This window comes from Lupinus angustifolius, chromosome LG08 (genome assembly GCF_001865875.1).
Source record: "Lupinus angustifolius cultivar Tanjil chromosome LG08, LupAngTanjil_v1.0, whole genome shotgun sequence".
Lineage (NCBI taxonomy): Eukaryota > Viridiplantae > Streptophyta > Magnoliopsida > Fabales > Fabaceae > Lupinus > Lupinus angustifolius.
The window spans coordinates 5,296,792-5,321,426 of NC_032016.1; the positions used below are offsets into that span (position 1 = coordinate 5,296,792).

At 31.9% G+C, this 24,635-nt stretch overlaps 3 protein-coding genes across 3 annotated transcripts; 2 read left to right on the forward strand and 1 right to left on the reverse strand.

The window, feature by feature from the left end:
* On the forward strand, window positions 6,522–10,812 carry LOC109354918 (26S protease regulatory subunit 6A homolog B). The gene is made up of 10 exons (XM_019597736.1): window positions 6,522–6,803; window positions 6,994–7,110; window positions 7,333–7,440; window positions 8,180–8,371; window positions 8,469–8,660; window positions 9,220–9,338; window positions 9,455–9,542; window positions 9,832–9,951; window positions 10,033–10,173; window positions 10,502–10,812. The coding sequence occupies exons 1-10, from the start codon at window positions 6,687–6,689 to the stop codon at window positions 10,577–10,579; spliced, it is 1,272 nt and encodes a 423-aa protein (XP_019453281.1). The 5' UTR covers window positions 6,522–6,686; the 3' UTR covers window positions 10,580–10,812.
* LOC109353609 (translationally-controlled tumor protein homolog) lies at window positions 12,157–13,889 on the reverse strand. Its single transcript, XM_019595941.1, has 5 exons — window positions 13,771–13,889; window positions 12,912–12,985; window positions 12,665–12,793; window positions 12,414–12,571; window positions 12,157–12,305 (listed from the first exon to the last, which is right to left on the reverse strand). The coding sequence occupies exons 1-5, from the start codon at window positions 13,796–13,798 to the stop codon at window positions 12,188–12,190; spliced, it is 507 nt and encodes a 168-aa protein (XP_019451486.1). The 5' UTR covers window positions 13,799–13,889; the 3' UTR covers window positions 12,157–12,187.
* Window positions 21,685–23,852, forward strand: LOC109353555. The gene is made up of 3 exons (XM_019595891.1): window positions 21,685–21,901; window positions 21,996–22,086; window positions 23,509–23,852. Exons 1-3 carry the CDS (start codon window positions 21,832–21,834, stop codon window positions 23,609–23,611), a joined length of 264 nt encoding a protein of 87 aa, XP_019451436.1. The 5' UTR covers window positions 21,685–21,831; the 3' UTR covers window positions 23,612–23,852.

Sequence of the window (24,635 nt, forward strand, 5' to 3'; positions counted from 1 at the left end):
TAATATTGTTTTGAGTTTCACTCATTTCTCTTTCTTTCACATCAATCACATGGTTAGCTGTGCCCTTAAAACCAACCTTCAAAATAAGGATGATAGCTATTATTATCATAATAAAATTTAAAAGAGATGATTAGTACAAGAGTAAAATTTTCATCTTAAAAAACAACAATTTTTATCATGATAAAATTTAAAAAAAAATAGCGATAAGAAATTTAAAAATATGTTTAATAAGAATTTATTATCACGTCTCAAACTTATTAAATATTTGTAATGATTAAGTATAAAGTTTCCATTACAAAACCATAAAGTTAATTACATAATAGTATTTTCAAACCTCTAAATTTGTAATTCCATATGAAACATATAACATCTAACATTTCTATTGAATATTGGCTAAAAGAAAAAGACGATGAAAAGATTTTCTTGAGCTAAGCAAAAACAAAGTGGCTAAAGATCATCTTTGAAGAAAAGGAGAATTTCTGCCAAGTAAAAAAAGTGGCTATGGTGAAACCAACATTAATGTTCTTTTCACTTTGGCCACATAATCTTCAAGAACTTTGGCTATAAATAGGAGTGTTCCATGCCATTGTAAGACACGCCAAATACTTAGCTTAGTACATATTTTCTCTTCTTGTTTTCTTGTTCTAATTGTGTGAGAAATACTTGAGTGAGAGTGAAATGGGGTGTACTTGGGTTTTGGGAAGTGAGTGAAACACTTGTAGTTCTCTTTTATCCTTGTGGAATAATTCTTGTTGCTCTTCAGCTGTGGACGTAGGCAAATTATCGAACCACATTAAATTCTCGGTGTCATTTTCTCTATTATATTTTTTCCATGGGTCTTCCGCTTTTAACAAACTGGTATCAGAGCTCGTAGAGCTCTTGCATGCTAAGCCGTATGATCTAAAAGAAAATTCTTAGTATGCTCTGTGTTTGCAGCATTGTCTGATCTTACACACTAGAAAAGAATTGTTCTTGTTACTGGGAAGGTATAATAGTGTGAAAATGCATGTCTAGGAAATTTTTGTCTTAGGAAAGACCTGGTATTTAAGCGTGTCTGTTGAGACCCGCCTTTCTTTCCTGAGAACTTTCTTGGTGTATGTTCACGGACTACGATATTGTTCCAGTATACGGTTATCATGGTGAGTGCTAAATTTGATTTAGAGAAATTTAATGGAGAAAATGATTTCAACCTCTAGCGATTGAAGATGAAAGCTCTACTAGTTCATCAAGGTTTGGGCAAAGCCTTAGAAGGTAGAAACAAGTTACCAGAGAGTCTGACCAAGGACGAGAAGGATGAAAACTTGGAAAAATCACATAGTGCAATTTTGTTGTTCTTGGGAGATGAAGTTCTACGAGAAGTGTCAGATGAAACTACAGCTGCTTCATTATGGTTGAAGCTGGAAAGCCTGTACATGACGAAGTCACTCACCAACAGACTGTATTTGAAGAAAATAATATATACTCTTCAAATGCAGGAAGGAAAGACCATAAAAGATCACCTGGATGAATTTAACAAAATTATCCTTGATCTAAAGAATATTGATGTTAAAATTGAAGATGAAGACCAAGCAATTCTTCTACTATGTTCCCTTCCAAGTTCTTACGAGCACTTCATCGACACCATGATGTATGGTCGAGAAGATCTGACCTTGGACGAAGTAAAGGCGGCGTTCCACTCGAAAGATATGAAGAAAAGAGTATCAGATTCGAGATCTGAAGGCTCGGGTGATAGTCCTTTTGCTAGAGGAAGAACAGAGAAGCGAAATCAATTTGGTGAAAGAGGAAAATCTAGGTCCAAGTCTAAAGAAAAACCTAGAAAGTATAAATGCTTTCATTATCACACGGAGGGGCATATAAGAAATAATTGCCTAGAGCACAAAGGCAAGGAAAAGATTTATGAAGATGGAGATGCAACTGTAGCAAATGGCTATGATAGTGCAGATGCACTAATAGTCTCAAAGCACGACTCAAAAGATGAATGAATATTTGATTCTGGATGCTCATATCACATGTGTTCCATTAAGGATTGGTTTTCCTCTTACCAACCCTTAGATTGGGGCAAGGTCCTTTTGGGAAATAATGCTCCCTGCAAGGTCATTGGCATCAGCACAATTAGAATCAAGATGTTCGAAGAAATCGTAAGGACGTTGACAGATGTAAGGCATGTTCCATAATTGAAGAAAAATCTGATTTCCTTAGGAACACTGGATTCAAAAGGTTATAGCTACAAAGGTGAAGGTGGAGCTATAAGAATATCCAAAGGTGATATGGTTGTAATGAAAGGAAAGAATGAGAATAGTCTCTATATGTTACAAGGAAACACAATCACGGGTGTTGCTGCTCTCTCCTCAACATCTGATTCTGATGTCACCAAACTATGACATATAAGAATGGGTCATGTTAGTTAAAGAGTTCTAGCCGAGTTGGCCAAACAAGGATTACTATGCGATCAACAAGTCGGGAAGGTAAACTTTTGTGAACATTGTGTTTTCGGAAAGCAATCTTGGATAAAATTCAATGCTACAGTTCATCAAACCAGAGGCACATTGGATTATGTACATTCTGACTTGTGGGGTTCTTCCCAAGTACCTTCTTATGATGGTAGTAGATACATGTTAACATTCAATGATGAATATTCAAGGAAGGTGCAGATTTTCATTTTGAAACACAAAAGTGAAGCATTTGTCAAGTTCAAATAGTGGAAAACCTTGATCGAAAAGCAAACAGTGAGAAAGATCAAGAAATTGAGAACTGGCAATGGTCTAGAATTATGTAGCAGAGAATTCGGAAATTTTTGCAATGATCACAGTATTGTCAGACATTATACCATGAGACACACTCCACAACAAAATGGACTTGTAGAACGAATGAATAAAACCTTACTTAAAAGGACAAGATGTTTGTTGTCAAATGTTGGATTGCCAAAAGAATTTTGGGCGGAAGCTGTCAGTACAGCTTGTTACTTGATCAACAGATGTCCATCAATGACCATTGGTTTCAAAACTCCAGAAGAGATGTGATCGAGTATTCCAGCAAATTATGAAAATTTGAGGATATTTGGTTGTTATGCATATGCTCCTAACAAAGAAGGAAAACTTGATGCAAGAGCATTGAAATGCATTTTTCTTGGATATCCTGATGGTATGAAAGGATATAAGTTATGGTGGCTAGAGAAAAGAAAGTGCATCATTAGTAGAGATGTTACTTTTAATGAAGCTGAAATGTTAAAGCCTCATCCAAAGTCATCAAGTGAAAATGAAGATCCTAATATCTTGGAGAAGGTGGAGTTTGAGGTGAAGCCAACAAAAGAAAAAACACTTGATCAATAAGAAGTTCATGATGCATGTACTGATAATGATATCTCCCAATTACAATATTATCAATTGGCTAGGGACAAGCAAAGGAGACATATAAAACCTCCAGAAAAGTATGGTTATGCTGATCTGGTGTCATACGCTCTAAATGTTGCTGATGATATTAGTAATTGTGAATCACAGTCATATGAAGAAGCTATCAACAACAAAGAAGCTTCCAAATGGATTTTTGTCATAACAGAGGAAATTGAGTCTCTTCACAAAAATCATACTTGAGTTCTTGTGAAGCGGCCGAAGGCTCAAAAGATTGTTGGATGCAAATGGGTCTTTAAGAACAAGGAATGAATACTGGGGTTGAAGATGCAAGATTCAAGGCGTGATTAGTGGCCAAAGGTTTTACACAAGGAGAAGACATTGATTTCAATGAAGTTTTCTCTCTTGTGGTAAAACATAGCTCTATTCGCATCCTACTTGCAATTGTAGCTCATTTTGATCTAGAACTTGAGCAACTAGATGTCAAAATAGCATTCTTGCATGGTGAGTTGGAAGAACAAATCTACATGAAACAGTTTAAAGGATTTGAAGTTCAAGGGATGAAAGATCATGTTTGCTTGCTGAAAAAATCTTCATATGACCTAAAGCAATCTTCTAGACAATGGTATCGACGATTTGACACCTTCATGCTTGAAAATGGATATACCATAAGGGAACATGATAGTTGCATCTACTACAAGAAGCTTGCAAATAAGTCATTCATATATTTACTTTTATATGTTGATGACATGTTGATTGCCTGTAAGAATATGTCAGAAATTAGGAACTTGAAAGTTCAATTGAGCTCAAAGTTTGAAATGAATGACTTATAAGCTGGAAAGAAAATTATGGGAATGGAGATTCAGAGGGATAAAAAAGAGGGGACACTCTTTCTGTCACAAAAGAAGTACATTAAGAAAGTGTTGGAACGCTTTGGCATGCAAAATGTTAAACCAGTTACTACTCCATTGGCGACCCATTTCAAACTTTCAATGACTTTGTGTCCACAAACTGACAATGAAAAAGATGAGATGTCAAGTGTATCTTATGCTAGTGCGGTTGGCAGTCTCATGTATGCCATGGTATGCACTAGACCAGATATTGCTCATGCAGTAAGTGTGGTAAGCAAATATATGGCAAATCCTGGTAAAGTTCACTGGAAGGCTGTGAAGTGAATTATGCGCTACCTAAAAGATACTACAAATATAAGGCTTTCATATGGTAAAGTCAAAGATGTTGGAAACAAGATCGTTGGAAACGAGATCGTTGGATATGTTGACTCGGATTATGCTGGAGATCTAGATAAGCGAAGATCGTTCACCGAATATGTCTTTACATTGTGTGGCTGTACTATTAGTTGGAAAGCAACACTATAATCAATTGTTGCTTTGTCTACAACTGATGCAGAGTACATCGCAGTAACAAAAGCTGTAAAATGAAGTCATTTGGGAGAAAGGTCTAATTGAAGAGTTGGGTATACAACTCGAAGAAACAACCATATATTGTGATAGTCAAAGTGTTATACATCTGACAAAGAATCCAATGTATCATGAAAGAACTAAGCATATTGATGTTCAGATGCCCTTTATCAGAGACATAGTGGAGAAAGGAGTTGTTAGAGTGGAGAAAATACCCACAGTAGATAATCCGGCGGACATGATGATGAAGCCAGTTCCAACTACCCAGTTCAGACATTGTCTGGACTTGATTAATGTTCAGAATCTCTAGTGAGCATGAAGAAGAGTAGTATGAGAATAACTATGATAATCTTCTAGCCAAGGTGGAGATTTATTGAATATTGGCTAAAAGAAAAAGATTATGAAAAGACTTTCTTGAGCCAAACAAAAAAGAAGTGGTTAAAGATCATATTGAAGAAAGAGAGAATTTCTAGCCAAGTAAAAAGAAGTGGCTATGGTTAAACCAACATTAATGATCTTTTCCCTTTGGCCACATAATCTTGAAGAGTTTTTGCTATAAATAGGAGTGTTTCATGTCATTGTAACACACCAAATACTTAGCTTAATGCATATTCTCTCTTCTTGTTCTCTTATTCTAATTGTGTGAAAATACTTGAATGAGAGCGAAATTGGGTGTACTTGGGTTTTGAGAATTGAGTGAAGTACTTGTAGTTCTCTTTTATCGTAGTGGAATAATCATTGATGCTATTCAGCTGTAGATGTAGGTAAATTGTCAAACCACATTAAATTTTCAGTGTCATTTTCTCTATTATATTTCTCATTGGTCTTCCGCTCCAACCCTTTCATTAGAATTTTTGTCTATTGGAGATTAACATAGTTATTGTTTTTTATGCTATTGAAATGAAACTCTATTTAAAATTTGAAATTCTAACTCTAAAATCCTAACATCGGTTACATTTTGAAGTTGCGGGGAATGATAAAATGTGATAGACAAATTTTACCCTCCTCCAACTCCTAATGATTTTAAATTTCAATGATCCAATTAAAAATTTAGCTTAACAAAGTATACACAATTTTTTTCCTAAAACTATCACAAAAGAGTAAATTATATTGACACTCTCTGAGTTTTAGTGAAACTACATAAATCATCCATCACTTTTTACACTTACATGAACCCCTCATTTTTTTTATACTTTCATTACACTGAGCATCTCTATATGAAAAATAAGTGTAATCTTGAAAAAATGTGATAAATGCAAGTAAGTAAAACAAAACATGATATATTGTAGAGACAAGTCTAAATAATATATGAGTTGATACCTTTTTATTATTTTTGGTTGATTACGATATAATATAAGAGCGATTTAACAATATATCTTTAGAATTATTGATGTATTTTGTAACAAAAAATAATAAAGATACATCGATTTATATATTAGTTGGACTTTTCTCCATAATATATAATGTTTTGTTTAACTTAATTACGTTAATTACATTTTTTATTTAAAAAAATTATACTTATCTCTCATGTATGAGTGATATGTGTAATGAAAATAAAAAAATTAGGGGATTTATACAAGTATAAAAAAGTGAAGAGTAAAATTCGCGTGATTTCACTAAAACTTACGGGATTTCAATGTAATTAACTATAAATTTAATACATAACTAAGGTGGGCTCACATAAAGCAATTGGGCTATGCTTCAATTCGAGACCCAAAAAAAAAGGAGAAAGATAACCCAGAAATTTTACCAAAGCATTGTTTCTCAAACAAACAAATCTTCTTCATACACTATTTTTTTATTCAAAACACTCGCATACTTGTTTTCTCTCTCCATTGATTCATTGTTCAATCGAATCGAATCGAAACGAATCAATTGATTCGAATCAATTAGGTTAGGTTGATATTCTGGTGTAATTGAAATGGCGACTGCGATGGTAGAGGATACGAGTTTCGAAGATGATCAGCTAGCGAATATGACCACTGACGATATTGCTCGTGCTTCTCGTCTTCTCGACAACGAGATTCGCGTCCTCAAGGTTTCAATTTTTGGTTCTAGGTTTTGTTTTCCTTTATTTAATATGCATATACACTACTACGCTAAATTGTTTTGATTTTTATTTTATTTTATTAAATTTACTTTTGTAAAAAGTTTGATAGTTTTTGAGTTATGTTTTTTGTTTTAAGTTTCTGATTTTGGTTGATTTTATTTTATTTTTACTGGTGAAGGAAGAGTTGCAGAGGACAAATCTAGAGTTGGAATCATACAAGGAGAAGATAAAGGAGAATCAAGAGAAAATTAAGCTCAATAAGCAATTGCCCTACCTCGTTGGCAACATTGTTGAGGTAATTTACTCTTACTATGAATAATTGTTTGTTAGTGTTTTGGAATGAATATGTTAGTGAATTTTCTTGTGCTGGTTTATACTTTTTTTTAAGTTCTATTGGAGATCTTTAGACATTGAGATTTGAATGATCCAGATGGGAAAGGTTGTTTTTTGGATCCTCCACCACTATGAATCTTTGCCCGTTCTTGTCAAATTCTGACATTATATTTTTCGCATTTAGATACTGGAGATGAACCCAGAAGATGATGCTGAAGAAGATGGTGCCAATATTGATCTCGACTCACAGAGGAAGGGGAAATGTGTTGTGCTAAAGACATCTACTCGACAGGTGACATAAACTATGTTTTCATGTGGTTTGGGTAGGAAATAGATGTTTTCTTATGTCAACATCCGGTGTTCTTATATAATTTGAAGTTTGTTTCTAGTTTATAGTACTTTTTTTTTGCTTTTAAAGTTTTTTTGGGGGCGGGGCTACGTAGGGGCAATGGTGTTACCAAATTTGCTTTGTAACACCTTTGTCCCACGTACCACTCTGCAGTACTTTTGCATTTGAGATGTTAAGAGACATTATCCAGATAATTGCTTGTCCCATGAATGCCTGTGTTGCTTAGAGATGCAGCACAAGATGGCACTGTGCAAGGAAAAAAAATACCCTCAGAGTTTTATCAAAACATAAAGTTAGAACTTTAGTTTCAAAAATCTATTGGTGGATGGGTTTAATTTGATATTTGCTTTGCTTGATAGCTTAAATTTATTGGCTTATTTAAACTTTTAGTAAAGTAGCCCATTTAACAAGGCCAAAGAAAACAATAATAAAATTAAATAGAAAAATATATAATAGTTATGGTAATAATAATAACACCAAAAGTTAGAAATAATAATAGTTTAACTAGCAAACCAAAGTTTACTGATTTTTTTTAAGTGACGCACTCCTATACTGCATAGCTCAACGTGGCACACTCTAGTTAACTATGTGCTACAATGTATTTGTAGTTAGTTAGTGAAGAATATACTTTCATATAACTTACTGCAACTGCAAACTTAATTATGTTTTCTTTTCTGTACAGACAATCTTTCTTCCTGTTGTTGGACTTGTTGACCCAGACAAGTTAAAACCCGGTGATCTAGTTGGTGTTAACAAAGATAGTTACTTAATCTTGGATACTCTGCCTTCTGAGTATGATTCTCGAGTTAAGGCCATGGAAGTTGATGAAAAGCCAACAGAAGATTACAATGATGTTGGTGGGTTAGAAAAGCAGGTGAGCTAATGTTTTGCTAGAATCTATTTCTTCTTCCATTTTATTTATGGTAAGGTAACCGGATTTCTCTAATCAATAACTTGGTTTATGTAAACAGATCCAAGAATTAGTTGAAGCTATTGTTTTGCCAATGACCCACAAGGAACGGTTCCAGAAGTTAGGAGTTCGTCCACCCAAGGGAGTGCTCTTATATGGACCTCCAGGGACCGGGAAAACATTAATGGCACGTGCTTGTGCAGCACAGACAAATGCAACTTTTCTGAAGCTGGCAGGGCCACAGCTGGTCCAGGTATGATAATCCCATTTCTCTTTTTTTCATTTTTATATTTCTAAGCATGGCTAATGGTTTTATTGTTAAAAGTTACATTTTTTATATTTTTTCTCATTATAATTGAATAGTTATTATTTTTTAACTTAGCAACTCATTAACTACGCTAGGGCTGGGTTTTCAGTATTCTTCGCTTTTTTTGGCTGGCAACTTGTTAATGAAACTGAGTGATCATCAAGGATTATTTATTTCTTATCTTTCATTTTTGTAATTCTGAACACAAACATGCTTAGTTAATAGTATATATGATTGTTCCTTATCTTTCCAACACAACTAGATGGTCAGACCGGTTCCCTCTATTTCATTTGCACCACTTCTTTTAGCATCTATTTGTGAGATGGTTTTTGGAGGGGGAGGGAAAGGCTTGAGAGCCACCATACAAGTGTATTTCGTGACTCTAAAACCCTTCTCTTCCCTCTATTACCCTCCAAAAACCAACTCACAAACAGACAATTACTGTTTTATTCACGTTATTGTAGTGAGTTTGAATTGGAATAATCTAACCTGACATCTTGTACAGATGTTTATTGGAGATGGAGCAAAACTTGTTCGTGATGCTTTTCAACTAGCAAAAGAAAAGTCCCCATGCATTATATTTATAGATGAAATTGATGCAATCGGTACAAAACGTTTTGATAGGTATAGATTAAATTTGCAATTGCACTCCCCCCCTCCCTTGCATAGAGGAAGTGTTTTTTTCGGGTTCAAGTACAGCAGGTCAGCAACCTTATGATGTATCTTGTGGTTGATTGCAGTGAAGTAAGTGGAGACAGGGAGGTACAACGAACAATGTTAGAGTTGCTCAATCAACTTGACGGTTTTAGTAGTGATGACCGGATTAAGGTTTATCTCCAATTCTTCTTGTACATGCATGCCTTTTTTCTCGACTGTAAAAAATAGGCTCCAAAAATATTTGTTGTCTTTGGGTTGAGCACATCAGCACAATAGTTTATGCATTCTTTAAACCCATGTTTTTTGGGGGCTGGTATCATAACATGCTTTAACTTTTATTTGCACCAAGTTTAATAATGAGCAGTTGGACTTTGAAGTTGACACCAAATATACTAGTTTTGTTTTTTTGAGTTAGGATAGAGGTGAATGAAATGCTGTTTTCATTTCTTGTATATTGCAGGTCATAGCAGCAACCAACCGTGCAGATATTCTTGACCCTGCCCTCATGCGTTCGGGTCGATTGGATCGTAAGATTGAGTTTCCACACCCGACTGAAGAAGCAAGAACTCGAATTCTGCAGGTTTGATATCTTCGGAGTGTATCTTTTGACACTTTCTTCCAAACTGAACGTATACTGACTGCTCCCACATTGATATTTTAGATCCATTCAAGGAAGATGAATGTTAACCCAGACGTCAACTTTGAAGAACTAGCTCGGTCCACAGATGATTTCAATGGAGCACAACTAAAGGCCGTCTGTGTTGAGGCTGGCATGTTAGCCCTGCGCCGTGATGCAACGGAGGTTTGTTTTATTCTTCTAAATATGCACGAATAATTTAAACAATCATGATTGGTCTGGTGATATTATTACTAACCTAAAACATTTGTTTGCATCTTTTTCTTGTTATCATGCATATTTTAACTACAAACACCAACTTGATCATGTAAAATATATTCTTCAAACATAGCTTTTAGCTCAAGTAGTTTGAGCTATTAGTAACTTCGTTCTCACAATTGTCAATTTCTTCCTTCATTTGCTAGTTTAATTCAAGCTTTTGAGTAAGAAAGTTATTGTTTCTTATATTTGCATGTTGATGGTGGGATATGATTGATGTTTTCTTCCACCACAGGTGAACCACGAGGACTTTAATGAAGGTATTATTCAAGTCCAAGCAAAGAAGAAATCAAGCTTGAATTATTATGCATAAGCTGGCGTTCTGGAGTGAGCTATTTTTCAATTCACAATGAGACATCTCTTGGTTCTGAAAAACCTCAATGTTTGATCTTTGTTTGCTATTTTCAATATAAAACTTTTTTGCAAGTTTTAGCTCCAATTATTTCTGATCTTTTACTTTGGTATTGACTTTTAAGACCTATCTACTCTGCTTCAATATTCTACACCATTAATAATAAATACATAATGGTAACCATTTGCACGTTACATGAATTGACAATGTTGAGATCATGGTCGCTAAGCTCTAGTGTCATGTTGTAGGTGATGAGTTTACAAGTTTATGTGGTTGAATTAAGCTAACTCACATGGAAACTTAGATCTATATAAACTCACTTCAACTTGGATAAACTCGGGTAGATTTTGGTGAACTCGCATAACACGAGTAGATTCGTGAATTCACCAATGAGTTTACAAGCTCACCTACTTACTCAAACGGCATTCTCTTATCTGTAACCAATTCATCTTGTCTTTGCTTTGTGGATATAAAATAGCTTTCCTGCAGGAACATTTAGAGTCTTATGACCATAAGCTTAAATCTAAATTCTTGTGATCATATTTTTGATTCACCTTGTGTTCGCTTTATGGATTAAAAAGCTTTCTTGCAGGAACTTGTAGAGTCTTATAACCACGAGTTTGAATTAAGCTTCTTAAGACCATAAGTTAGAATCTGTCCCTGAATGTACATTCTAATGTTGAATTTCTGGTTGGATATGTTGTTAGGAAGAGCTTAAGAGTCATAAGAAATTGACTATTATGAATACTTCAATCACTTGTGGAAGAATGAAAGGTAGGGGTGGATAATCTATGTTATATAGTTGCAAGTAGAGATTGCTGTCAATTTGTCAAAGGAGCCAATTGTGGCAGGTTTCATTTGGATACATTCAATTTAAACTCTATTTTTTCTCTCTACTTAGTGATATTATTTGGATTACACTTGTTTGAATTTGAAATAAATTTCAACTTCATGCATCCACATCACACATATTTCAAGCATACGTGTGTTTTTATGTGTTCATGGGTTAAGTTTTGGAAGCTCACTTGTGAAACAGATGCAGATTATAAGTCTAAAATATAGTACTTCATTTTTAATTCTGATCCATGACTAAGTTCCGCATAATACCAGGGTTTCATTCTCTATGACTGGAGGCAAAATCTACTTTGATAATCTCTAAGTCTAGAGAAAGATTGAATCTTTGATGTACACACAAATTAAAGGATTTATTAGGCATTTGATTATATCAATTAAGCTACTAAGCTTGATATATTACTTAGATTGTGCTCTAAATGAAGTCTTAATTTTATTATGAGATAAAAATTCTTATTAATGTAACCTATGAAGATTATTAATTTGAACTCTGATACTTTGAAAGACAAGAAAAAACAACATAACTAGAAGGTACTAGTAGATTAAATTATTATAAGATGATAACAGTTTCTATCATGTCAAAATAAAAATGGAAACTCTTGAATACTGAAATCATCAGCAATACTACCAATAACAAAGCCCAAAAACATAAATACTAAAAGAATAACAGAGTTTTTAAGGTCAAATATCATAAAGAGAGGGCCTGAAACAATGTGCTCAGCACTTGATTTCCTTCAAGCCATGGGCAAAGTAGATAAAAGTAGGATCAGTAGCACCTTCCCTATAGTATGCAAACACAAGGCTACCATCATCATGCATGCTTTCCCCAACAAAACTGCACAAATTGATGCTTAACCAATGAGGATTATTCAAGCATAAAGGAAGTGAACAAATTAAGTAACAAAACCAAATCATATGAAAGTCAATATAATGAAGCACATACAATTGAAAGTCCTTGAGTTTTGAGAGCAGGAACTTTGTTGCTCCCTCAATGTTCTTCTTAAACAACTCTTGATTCTCTGGCTCTAATTTGGGTGTCAGCAACTTAATATATCTCTTGATATAAGTCACAAATTGCCTCTTATCAAAAGAAGGTTGCTCCTGAAATTAAATGAAAATAAAAAAACATATATTATATCTATACAGCTAAAGAATTCAAATGACATGGTTGAGGAGAAATAAGATGTTCTTTACCTGAAGTCTAAAAGTGTCAACAATATCGACTACTTTGACGGCTTGATCATCGACACCCTCGTCATCTTCTCCGCCTTCTGCAGAAGGGTTAGCACCAATATCTACATCCACTGCCCCTTGAACAACCCACTGCCAAAAGCCGCATTTACATGATAATGAAGTTATAAAATATATTGAACAACATGTATTTAAAGGATATGAAAAAATTACACATGCAAAGAAACAAAGGTTCCAAATGATTGCTAACCTTTCCTTCAACTTCCCACAGCATTCCATTCTCAATTTCCTTGTAGGGGAATGAGTCAGAGAGAAGCTCATCACCTAAAAAAATCATCAACAATGATTTGAAGATTGTTCATCAACAATTTTTACTAACTCCTAAGCAAACAAAAGCTATAACATGAAATATTAGCACAATCATAGTAAGGATTATTCCAGATATATGATCTAACTAGCAATAAGATTAACTAAAAACCAGGCTGTGGAAAAATATTCAGAAAATTATGCTTCTGCCACAAATACAGCAAAAAAAAATCTAATTTTTTATAATGATGGAAGTTCCACGATTTCAAATTTTCAATTGCTGCATTTACAACAAAATCCGGAAATAGCCTATTCCCTTGCGAAAAGTGACAGATCTAGAAGTGTGGGACAATGTAGACAAGTTATATTAAGTGATCTAAAATTAATTAGGATAAAATAAATGAGTGATATATATATATATATACAAACGTGTGTAAAAAATATTAATATGGTAATATAAAAAAAATCAGGATTTGCAAATGCACACCCTCAAATATATGTGGATCCGCGTTTGCGAAAGTTTATACATGCTAAGAGCCTCATGCATTAAGATTAAGTAGTTAAAAGAAAAAAGCTTTTACAACAAAACAAATAGAAAAATCTTAACAAGACAAGCTTATATGATTGCAAATGATTAGTATAAATAAGAGGAATTATAATGAAAGTTGGCCATATTAAACACGAAATTCACTTCAGGAAACGTGTTTTGAGTGTTCATCTCTAAGTATATAATATTCTAAAACAATCAAAACAGAGGAGCAAAAAAACATAAACATTAACTGTTTTGAAGATTAAAGTTTTACCTGTAAGAAGATCCTGATAAACAAGCATGGTTGCAGTTTTTTTCTTCTGCGAATAAAAAAATTCTGATTCGAAAAATAAATATAGAGAGAGAGTTTGAGAAGGTTGAGAAAAAAGCGAAGCGGTGAGTTTTTATAGAGAGTTCAGTGGAGGATAGATTCCTCAATTCATATTTAAAATTCCTAAATTAGCCCCACTTCAATCTCCTAATCTAAATCTAATTTTACTTTTTTTTCTTTCTTTTTTGGTTAATCTAATTTTACTTTTACTACTATTGGTGTTGCTTATTGTTATTATTAGATCACATAGGATTAGATTTATGTGACAATGGATTGTGAAGATAAATAGATATGATTTTGATAAAATCTAAAGGGCATGTGCTTGTTTGTTGGATTTAGATTTCCTTTGTGAAAATTTGTTAAAATTTGTTTTAAAACTATATTGTAAACCATGGTTTATAAAATATTAGTCTTATCATGAAAAACAAATAGATAAGAATAAATTCACTTATTTGAATTGGATAAGACTATAACTAACAATAAAATTTTATTTTTAGAACGACTCAAATTCAAAGTTTTTAGTTAACTAAAATAAATCTTCAGACTTATTCATATTTTTAAATATATCTCTATCGTGAAGATTTGATTAAAATATTTGGACCATGAAGTGAAAATGCATATATGATTCTATCACAAAGTAATTATTTTATTTGCATGTCTCATTTTTAATTTAATTTAAATCCCATCAACACTAGTCAATTATGCTAAGAGGTTTTCAACATCTAATTTAGATGCATATTAGAGAAATCTAGAAAGAAGTTTATGAAGAGAGAGAGAAAGCTATAGTATAGGACTTATCCCTGTATATTAGTGGATACTTAGCTACTTAGGAAACTTAATTAGTGGCACAGAATATCCATATCATATGAGGCATATTCTTTTCAGTTATTCTATACTAACATTATATGCCATGGTTAGTGGGATAAGAATAAAAAATAAAGGTGAGACCAAAATATTGACCATGTCACCACCAATCAAAACTTTAAACTTGGCCAGCCTGGCAAATGGCAAGGGTGGTCCATTTATTTGTATTTTCATCTAATCATATTTCGAACTTATTTTATAACAGGAGTTGTATGATTAAGATTTTACTTACTTATTTTTTATTTTACTTGAAATTATTGTGATATTAATGGTGATAGGATTGTTATAGGTGGATTGTTATTTTCATAGTTTTTTCATGAATGAACTTATAATTATTTTTAAGTTGTTATAGTTATTTTCATATTTTTGGTGTTTTACTTTGCTTAAAAAATAATTTAAGAATAAAACTAGGAATGACAACCGGGCGGAACGGCACAGGTAATGCTTTCACGTACTTATATCCATACTATTTACGGGTACCCGCACAGGTGGTGAGTACCCCATAAGTTTTTAAGTTTCAATATATATTTATATATTTTATAATAATCAATACATATAAAATAATTATTACATTAATAATAAAATTTATATACATATTAAATTTATCATATATTTCTATCACTAAAATTCTTTATAAAATAATACAAAAATAGATAATATATAATTATAAAATAATAATTGAAATGTAATATATATAAATTATTTAATTAAAAAATAATGATGTTCGCTCTCACAAATAAGCTATTTTTACAGGTACTTTTTGTAAATATTTTAGTGGCTACCTACAGATGTCAAAATTTTAGTGGGTATTTTTACCATCTCTAAGTAAAACTGATATATATTATCGTCAAAAAATTTTTAAAGGTAAAACTAAAACTGAAACATATTTTTATACAAAAAATCTATATTTTTTTGAAACCCTCTTATTTTTTATGAACTGTTTAAATTTTCAGAGGTGACTAAGACGAGCTTGAAACTAAATATTGTATATTGTCCAAACCAACTCCAGTCCTAGGGATGGCAACGGGCACGGGTAGTAGCTACCCGCTACCCGTTTTAAAATAAAAGAGTAATACCCATACCCGTCCATATCCGTACGGGTAGTCGTGAGTGGGTATTTGCGAATATTTCTAGGTACCCGCGGGTACAACGGGTATTTGCGGGTATTTCTAGGTACCTGCGGGTACAACGGGGACCCGTGAGTTTCTCTATTATAAATAATTTTTTAAATTTTTACTTAAATTGTGTTTTAAATAAGATGAAACTTAATTATTTTTGTACCTTTTGATGAATATTGGCAAAAATGTTAAATTTATTGGTTGTTTCCATTTGTGTGATTTTCTGATCTCATTTTTTTAACAAAAAATATATATTTTCTTTGTAAAACATGTGTGTTTTTACACATGTAATAATATTTGTAGGGTATTTCACCACCAAACTCAATAAAATATGTAAACAAAGTAAAAGGAAAAAATATACATTGTGTAGTAAATGTTAGAATAATATATTTTTTATTTTAATTAAATATAATTTATTAATCATATAATTAACGGGTACCTGCGGGTACGGGTACCATAATACCCGTACCCGCCCGTATGTACTACAAGTATTTTTAAAAACTCATTTGTAATACCCGCGGGTACCCGTTTGTGACCCGTACCCGTGTCCGTACGGGTTTTACCCGCAGGTACCCGCGCACGGTTTTTTTTTGCCATCCCTATCCAGTCATATTAAAGTTAATGACTATTATGACTTATGAGTAGTAAAATTTAATGAGAATCAGTATATCCTTATACTATAATATTACTTATTTTTATAAATTTATTGATTGTTTAACAAATATCTTATTTCATTTATCTCGAAAAGTTTTTATTTTAAAATATATTATATAAGAAAAATAAGATACTTATCAAACAGTCAATAAATTTAAGAAAATACTTTATTCTCAAATTTCATCTATCAAACATTTTAATCTCACTAGAACTCAAAATTTTGATTAAACTATACTAACATCTCGCCATAATAAATGGCAAAAAAAATCTGACCTACCCAAAATAATAGCGGTGAGAACATGTATTATTATATATGTAATGTGGGTATCTGCTATAAATTTAGCTTTTTATTAAATTTTGATGTATATTATAGTTTTTTTTATTATTTTAAAATTATATATTATATACTTTATTATTATTTTGATAATAAATTAGAATTATTTGTTTATAATCATAATTATTTATATAATTATTATTTTACATATTGATTATTACAAAGTATATAAATGTATAATTAAAACTAAAAATTTGTTAAGTATTCACAAATTTCCATTATCCGCATAAATACAAATATTACAAGTTTAGAAACGAGAGCACACTATCCGCACCCACCTAGCCGGTTCTCATCCCTAGCAATAATAACATTTTACTCTTCTATTTCACAACCCAACTACCACACCAAGCCTTGACATGGAAAGATAACTACAACTATTCATCATTTGGGATAAATAAGTGAAGTTTCAATACACAATATTACTTATTAAGTAGGTGCATCCTATACTGCTTAGAATGTATTTTGTTCCACTCGGAACAGCAACAAATAATAGAAAAAGTAATCAACTCAGAGAATAAGAACAATACATTGAAATATATCAAAACTATCATTTTGATAAATAGCTCATTTATTGCACTTCATTTATATAGCTCTAAAAGTTAATTAAGGAGAACTATGATAAAAAGATGACTCTAGCTATGTTCGACTACACTTTTTCTTATTGTTTTTTGCAGTCCTTTGGAGTTCAGTGGTGCCCATTTGGTAACCTGGCCCGTCTTATGACCCTCTGGGTTGGCTTGCCGCCCTGTGAAAATAGTTATATATATTTGTTCCATTGTGTGAGAGAGAGATGCATGAATGCACTGATAATTTTAAAAAAATGGTTGGTGGTTAATCTAACTCGTACTGTTCCTTGTTTTTCCAGGGAAGGGGAATTTTCATCCACTGCATGTAAGATCCATTTTCCAGATCATGATATTGCGGGACAATATGCTATATTTGTCGAACAAACAGCTGTCTCATCTGCTACTCATCCTTGCCCATATATTGCTTACTTTGGTCTAATATATCCATCATCCTCCAACTCAGGTGGAACTATTTCAGAAGCTTCTAACTTCAATCACTGGAATGACTTATCTGTGTGTTGCCAGCAGGTCAGACCCAAGTATCAGGTCCAACAACTTTCGATCTCGATCATCAGATAGAATGCCTCCACAAAATCGGTGATATACTGCTTCCTATTCGTTGTGAAGCAAACTATCCATTACTATGGAAATCAGAATATATGTATGCTTTGAGAAATGTTATATAATGCTTTGGAATTTATTTTTCTGGCAGTGTGATGGACATTTGCTTCCTCTAGTTTCTTCGGAGATCATAAGGTAATCTAGTTGGGAAAATCAAGGTTTTTGAAGAATTTCCAGGGGTGTTATTAACCTTTGAAGTGATAAATCAAGTGGATGAGAGCAATTGTGATTGGATTTGTAATAGGCCAACTATTCATGTATGATAGCAATGCTCATGCAAATGCTTTGCATCAAGAATTTGATAGTAATTTTACCTCTACACTGAAGCAAGAGTGATTGTAAATTGTTGTTCAAGAACTGAGCTAGGGTATGGAACTAGCATGAGAACTACCATGTGTCTAATTAATTATAGCTCAAGGCTGTTTTAAAATATAATCACTCCACTTGTAAGTGATGTCTTTATTTTATATATTAATTAACAAAAAAAAAGTGATTTAAGTTGTTTTTATCTTTGGTTTTACCTTCTTAGTGTTTGGATGGAGATTATATGTTCCACATTTTGTCATACTTTATGTCACAATTTCATCAAAGTGTTTTATTTTATTATTTTTTGCTTTTAAATTTTTAATTTTATTCACGTATTAATATATGATTGACTTGGAATAGAGAATGAGATACTACCAAGGATAGTCTCATGTGAGATGTCCCCGATGAAATCTTAAAAGCAAGTGCACGGATAAGGATCCTCTGTCCCAAAAAAATTTTATTTTCATATACCAAGCTAATCAAATTTTATAAAATAGTGTACAAATATTAATTTATATTATTATAACTTTTATTTTTAATCAAATAAGATTTTCTGATTGGATAAAGAGATAGGAATGAGTACAAAATCATTCCCATCTCTATTAGAAAGTGGTATATTCAAAAGGCTATGTTAATCTCTAATGCATTTTTTTTGTTGTACTCTAAAAATTTCCAAAGGAAAAACATGTAGGAATATCGTCAATATTTTAAGTAGATAATTGAAAGTCAATGAATCATTTAATCACAAAAGTTTTTATTTTTTAAAGATCATCCTTGTGACTCAATCACAAGATAAGAAAGATTGTGTGAATTTCTCGTGCCAGTTATTTCTCTGTATCAAATTGCATCTTAACTCAAAAAAACATTGTATCGTCTCACAATAAACCGAACCAATTTGATATTCGTTCGAAACTCGATTCGTTATTTAGCTCGATAAACTTGGTTCATGAACTAAATGAGTTGAACTTGAGTTGAAAATTGAGCTCGTTAAATAAACGAGCCGAACTTAAGTTGGATATAGTTCGATTCATTTGGTTAATGAACTGACTCAATATATATATAAACTATTTTTTAACTTTATTGTAACTCATACATTATTTTTATATATTTATTATTATTATATATATAAAAAAAATTATATTTATATATAAAAAAAATTTGTATTATTTTTCAAAATTTAATTAATTATTTGAGTTATCCAAATATACCATTCGAAAAGAACCGAACAGTTCGCAGACTTTAACCGAACTGAACTCGAGCTAAAATAATAACTCGTATCAAACTCGAGTCGAGTTTCGAGCCGAGTCAATCCTTAACGAGCTGAACTCTGGTTTAACTTGGTTCAACTCGTTTCTAGCCCTACAAAATATAAATACTTTTTAATAACCAACTAGCAGTGTACCCGTGCACTTGCACGGGTCGCTTCTTTGTTTATGCATAATGCAAATATAATATATATATATATATATATACTTTATAATATTAATAAATCATGTATTGAAACGTTATATTTCCCATTCATATAGGTGCAATATTAACATTGATTTTTGAGTGTATATATAGAATATTAACAATTATAAATGTCTTTGTATAAACATTTATTTGTTGAAAGTAGATTATAGAAAATATTTGATTCTTAAATAACTCAATAAATAAAATTCAAATTGTATTGGATAATATCTCACCTCTATATTCTCTATATAAAATTATAAATATAAGGAGTTATTTTTGCATCATATTTTTTGTGATTACGTTTATAAGTATCATATAAAGTCATAAGGATTTTTTAGCATATCTCTTAAATGCTTATGTTTTATTTTAGATTAATGTTCATTGTGTATAAATATTTGAATATATTTTTAGCATTCAAATATTGTATAATTAAATGTTATTTATTTGATTATGTTTTAGCTAATAATCATTGTATGAAAATAACTCATAAATTAAAAACACACCAAGTTAGGATATGACAGATATTTTCTGATAAATTTAATTAAAATAATAAAAAGAGTCTAATAATTGATTTGTTATATTACTAATTAAAATACATATATTTTTCATGAATATATATACCATTGTTATCTTTTAATTAAATAATATAATGATAGTAATTAAATACATGTGACCCGTGCATTCGCATGGCTAAAAACACACATGTTACCCGTACATTCGCATTACTAAGAAAACACTTGTTAACCATGTATTCGCATAGTTAAAACGCACATATTACTCGTACATTCATATTATTAAGAATATACATCTTACTTGTGTATTTGCATATTTAAGCATATAAGAAAAATAAATTGATAATTTTTAATTTGAATTTTCTACAATTAGTATTAAATTATTATTAACATATAAAATATATAAAAAGTAGGAAGGAAAAAATGTGAGGAGGAGGTGACATGTGACATGAAGGAAAAAATGTAAGGAGAATTTGACATGTGGCATAAGCGAATTTTTTTTTATTATGTTGTTAATAGAGAAAAAAATTCAAAGAATCTGAACTGTAATATTAAAATTCAGTGCGAAAAATGTCAAAAAACTTTGATGAGGTGAAAAAGTACAATTATTCTTAGAGTAATGGTAAACATTAAATTATATAGATAGATTAATGTAATGAAATAATTTGGATTAAATTATATAGATAGATTAATGTAAAGAAATAATTTGAATGTGAAAAATGATTTCAATTTTATCTAATGTTCAATGACTATTACTTTTTAACATAACAAAACATAGATGTTGTAAACACTCAATTTTAGTGGGGTAGCGACATGAACCAATCACTAATTAATATTAAATTATTATTAGCATAGGAAGAAAAATATGTGAGGAGGAGGTGACATGTGGCATGAAGGAAAAAATGTAAGGAGAAAGTGACATGTGGCATGAGGGAAGGAGAAAGTGACATGTGACATGAGGGAAGGAGAAAGTGACATATGTCATGAAGAAGTTTTTTTTATTATATTGTCAATAGAAGATATTTCATTATATTACTATACATAAGAACGGGATATCAAGCTCTCTTCTGACATTTTCTTACAAATATCATTTTCATTAACACTTTAAAATTTATGTACTGTCAGTGTAAACTTTTTTACATTATCAGTATCATCCATAATTGATTTGTACTATTTTTATTAGAGAGTGAATGATGATCAACATATGAATGATAGATAATTCATTGTTAGTGTAAAAAATATTTACATTGTCAGCATATACATACTAACTCTTTTCATTAATTAAATATTTAGTATAATACAATATTTGATCACTTAGTCAGATTTTATACTACTTGGTTAATATATATTGTTGGTAAAATAGATTCACTTTAGTAAAAATGGAATTTACCAAAAAAAATAACAAAGTGCCGTGTGATGAATCAACGGTAATAGTTGTTCCATTCCGTGGACTCAGTTAGTTTACAAATACGACTTCGTATTTGCTTCTTTTTTCACTAATCTCCTACCATATATAAACCACAACCCTTCTTTCTCTCATTATACTTATTTTATTATCTTTTCTATTGCGCGTTACAATGGCTGATGCTAAGACCCAATTTGAATCTCTTAGGAAATGGGTCGTTGAGCACAAGCTCCGTACTGTTGGTATTTTTCTTCTTCTTCTTATTCTTCTTCCTTTTTTATTAATATTATTATTATTATTATTATTAATCATTTGTGGTTTGGATTATGAGATTAGGGTCTCTTTGGCTTAGCGGTATTACGGGTTCAATCGCTTACAATTGGTCTCGCCCTAACATGAAAACTAGCGTCAAGATTATTCACGCCAGGTCTGTTACAATTTCCGATTTTATTATTTTTTTTAATCCTAAATTATCTGGATTTGTTATCTTTAAAAGTATCATCATAGAATGATTTAATCTACGATGAATAAAAAAATATATTTTTGCAGCTTATCAATAAAAGTCAGATTATTTTAAGATAATAAAGACAAACTTTTTTAAGAAGAAAAAAACCTAAACAAAGAGAACATAAATTAGTTTTCTAATTGGTTTTGGGTTGTATGGTGTTAACTGAATGGACACTACCATTGGCTTAATATTTTGTTCTTTGGTTTGTTTCACTTTGGTGGATTCTATTATCCCTATGGGTTTTTTGAACTCTAGTTGTTTGATATAAAGTGTGATTATTTCGATTGGGTATATTGTTTGATTGCATAACTCACTGTAGTACTGGTAGTGGTTAAATCAATTGATAAATGGTTAATGGCTTTGTGGTTACTGATTTGAGGTGTGTAAATAAGTGGTTAATTCATTATTAGGGTTTAGTTTTCACGCCTTCAAAAAAATTTCCTTTGTCTTTACATGCCTTCAAAAGCTTTCAGCCGCTATGTTTTTAAAAGTGATCTTGGATTTAAAATAAAAATTGCTTTTTAGATTAAGTCGCAATTGTGATTAAACTTAGCTTCAGAGCTGGTAGCACCATATTTCCCTGACATATGGTGCTTGTTAATATTGTTATCCATGTTCTTTGAAATCTGTTTATATCTGTCACTTCCCCTATTTGCGTTGTGAATCTTGTTATATATAGCCAAACTCAAATTTCCCGTGAAATCAATGATCAAAATTAGCTAGGTGGTTTGAAATAAAGCCCCTTATATTTCTATTTCTCATATAGCAATGGGAGAAATGGATTATTGATTGATATTTAGGACACATATTTATACCAAGTGACACTCCCAAATGTGTATTCACACTCGTCACTAAGCAATCATGATTTTGTATTATAAAAAACTACAAGTATGATTTGTTAGTCCTGAGTGTGAATGAGCAAAATGAGTACCTATAGCCACCCTTTTGATTGTCTAGAAACAATGTTGTAGCATCGCCGTATATTTGATCTCTTATGGGCTCTGATTTCTGTTTTTCTTTTTTCTACACATTCTTCTCGTGTTGTGAAAATACACTTGAATTTGCAATTACCATACTGTCTCAATGATATGGGTTAGTCCTCATATCAGCTATAAGTAATTAATAGATATGTGCATGTCCTCAGATATAAATAACTGCGTTGCTTACTTGTTTTACATATTGTACGGTTAAAGTTTATTCTGTCTTTGTTGCAAAACTTGCAGCACAATGTGTGCATGTTGCAAGGCTATCTGTTTTCTGAACTTGCTTTGAGATTATACCCTGCTACATAAATTCCATGTTATACTACTTCTGCTAACTTCTTCCTCAATTGTATTTCAGGTTGCATGCACAGGCTCTTACCCTGGCAGCATTAGCTGGTGCTGCAGTAGTAGAATACTATGATAAAAACACAGAACAAAAGGCCATCAAGTCTAGGCATTAAATATTACTATATCAGTGCATCCAGAGTTCCCTCAATTCTTTTTCCCCAATCTCCATCACATTTTTATCCGTTGTTTGTGCTGGGTTGTTGTTTTTTTTGTACTAGGAGATCTCAGTACCTTTGCATATCTGATACTTGGTATGGCACAATTATGATTGCCAAGTCCACAATTAAATTTATACTGTGAAACATTAGTTCAGAAAATAAAATACTATACTGAGAGTGACAGATTCTTTGACTGAGAAGGTAAGATTATGTACATTTATCATTCTCAGACTCCATTAAGTGGGAGGGTGTTTTTTTACGGAAATTTTTACTTTTGAGTGGCAGAGTATATTGCTCATTATCGGGAATGGAATAATTTATTGCTATAGTTGCTTCACGTATATTTGTTTACAACTGGTATAGTTCATAATGATGGTTGATATGAGACAAGCCCCTTGTTGCTGTTAAACTATTTCTTTGTGAACTAACAAGTACTATGTTTTGCACAATTGCATTGCAGCAGGCCTTCTGATTCTAGATATGGTTCATGTCATTTTATGAGCAAGTGAAACTTGTCCCAAGTTTTTTAATTTATCATGTCCTTAACTCGAATCCTTTAGAGAAGGCAACCATTTCTGTGTATAAGTTTTCTATTAGTTTAAAATAATGCAAGAACATGTACTTCTAATTTTAAAGAAAGAGATTGAAAACATGTGTAGACTTGGAAGGAGAAATATATAAGCCCGGCTCATTCATAGAAATATTCTAGGGTGAATCTCATTGCAATGGTAAGGTTATTTGGAACTGGCATGTGATTTATTTGGAACTGGTATGCCAGATTTATAGGGTGAATCTCATTGCAATGGTAATGCTATACACCTTATGACCTGAAAGTCATAAATTTAAATCCTATCAGTTTCTTCACTTAGGAAGATAGATGCTGATCATGAATTTTACCTTGGTATATATATAGCATGGTTAACAGTGGAGACCTGTGAAGAAAGAGAGTGGACATATGTGCTAAGTGTCAAGGCTTGTG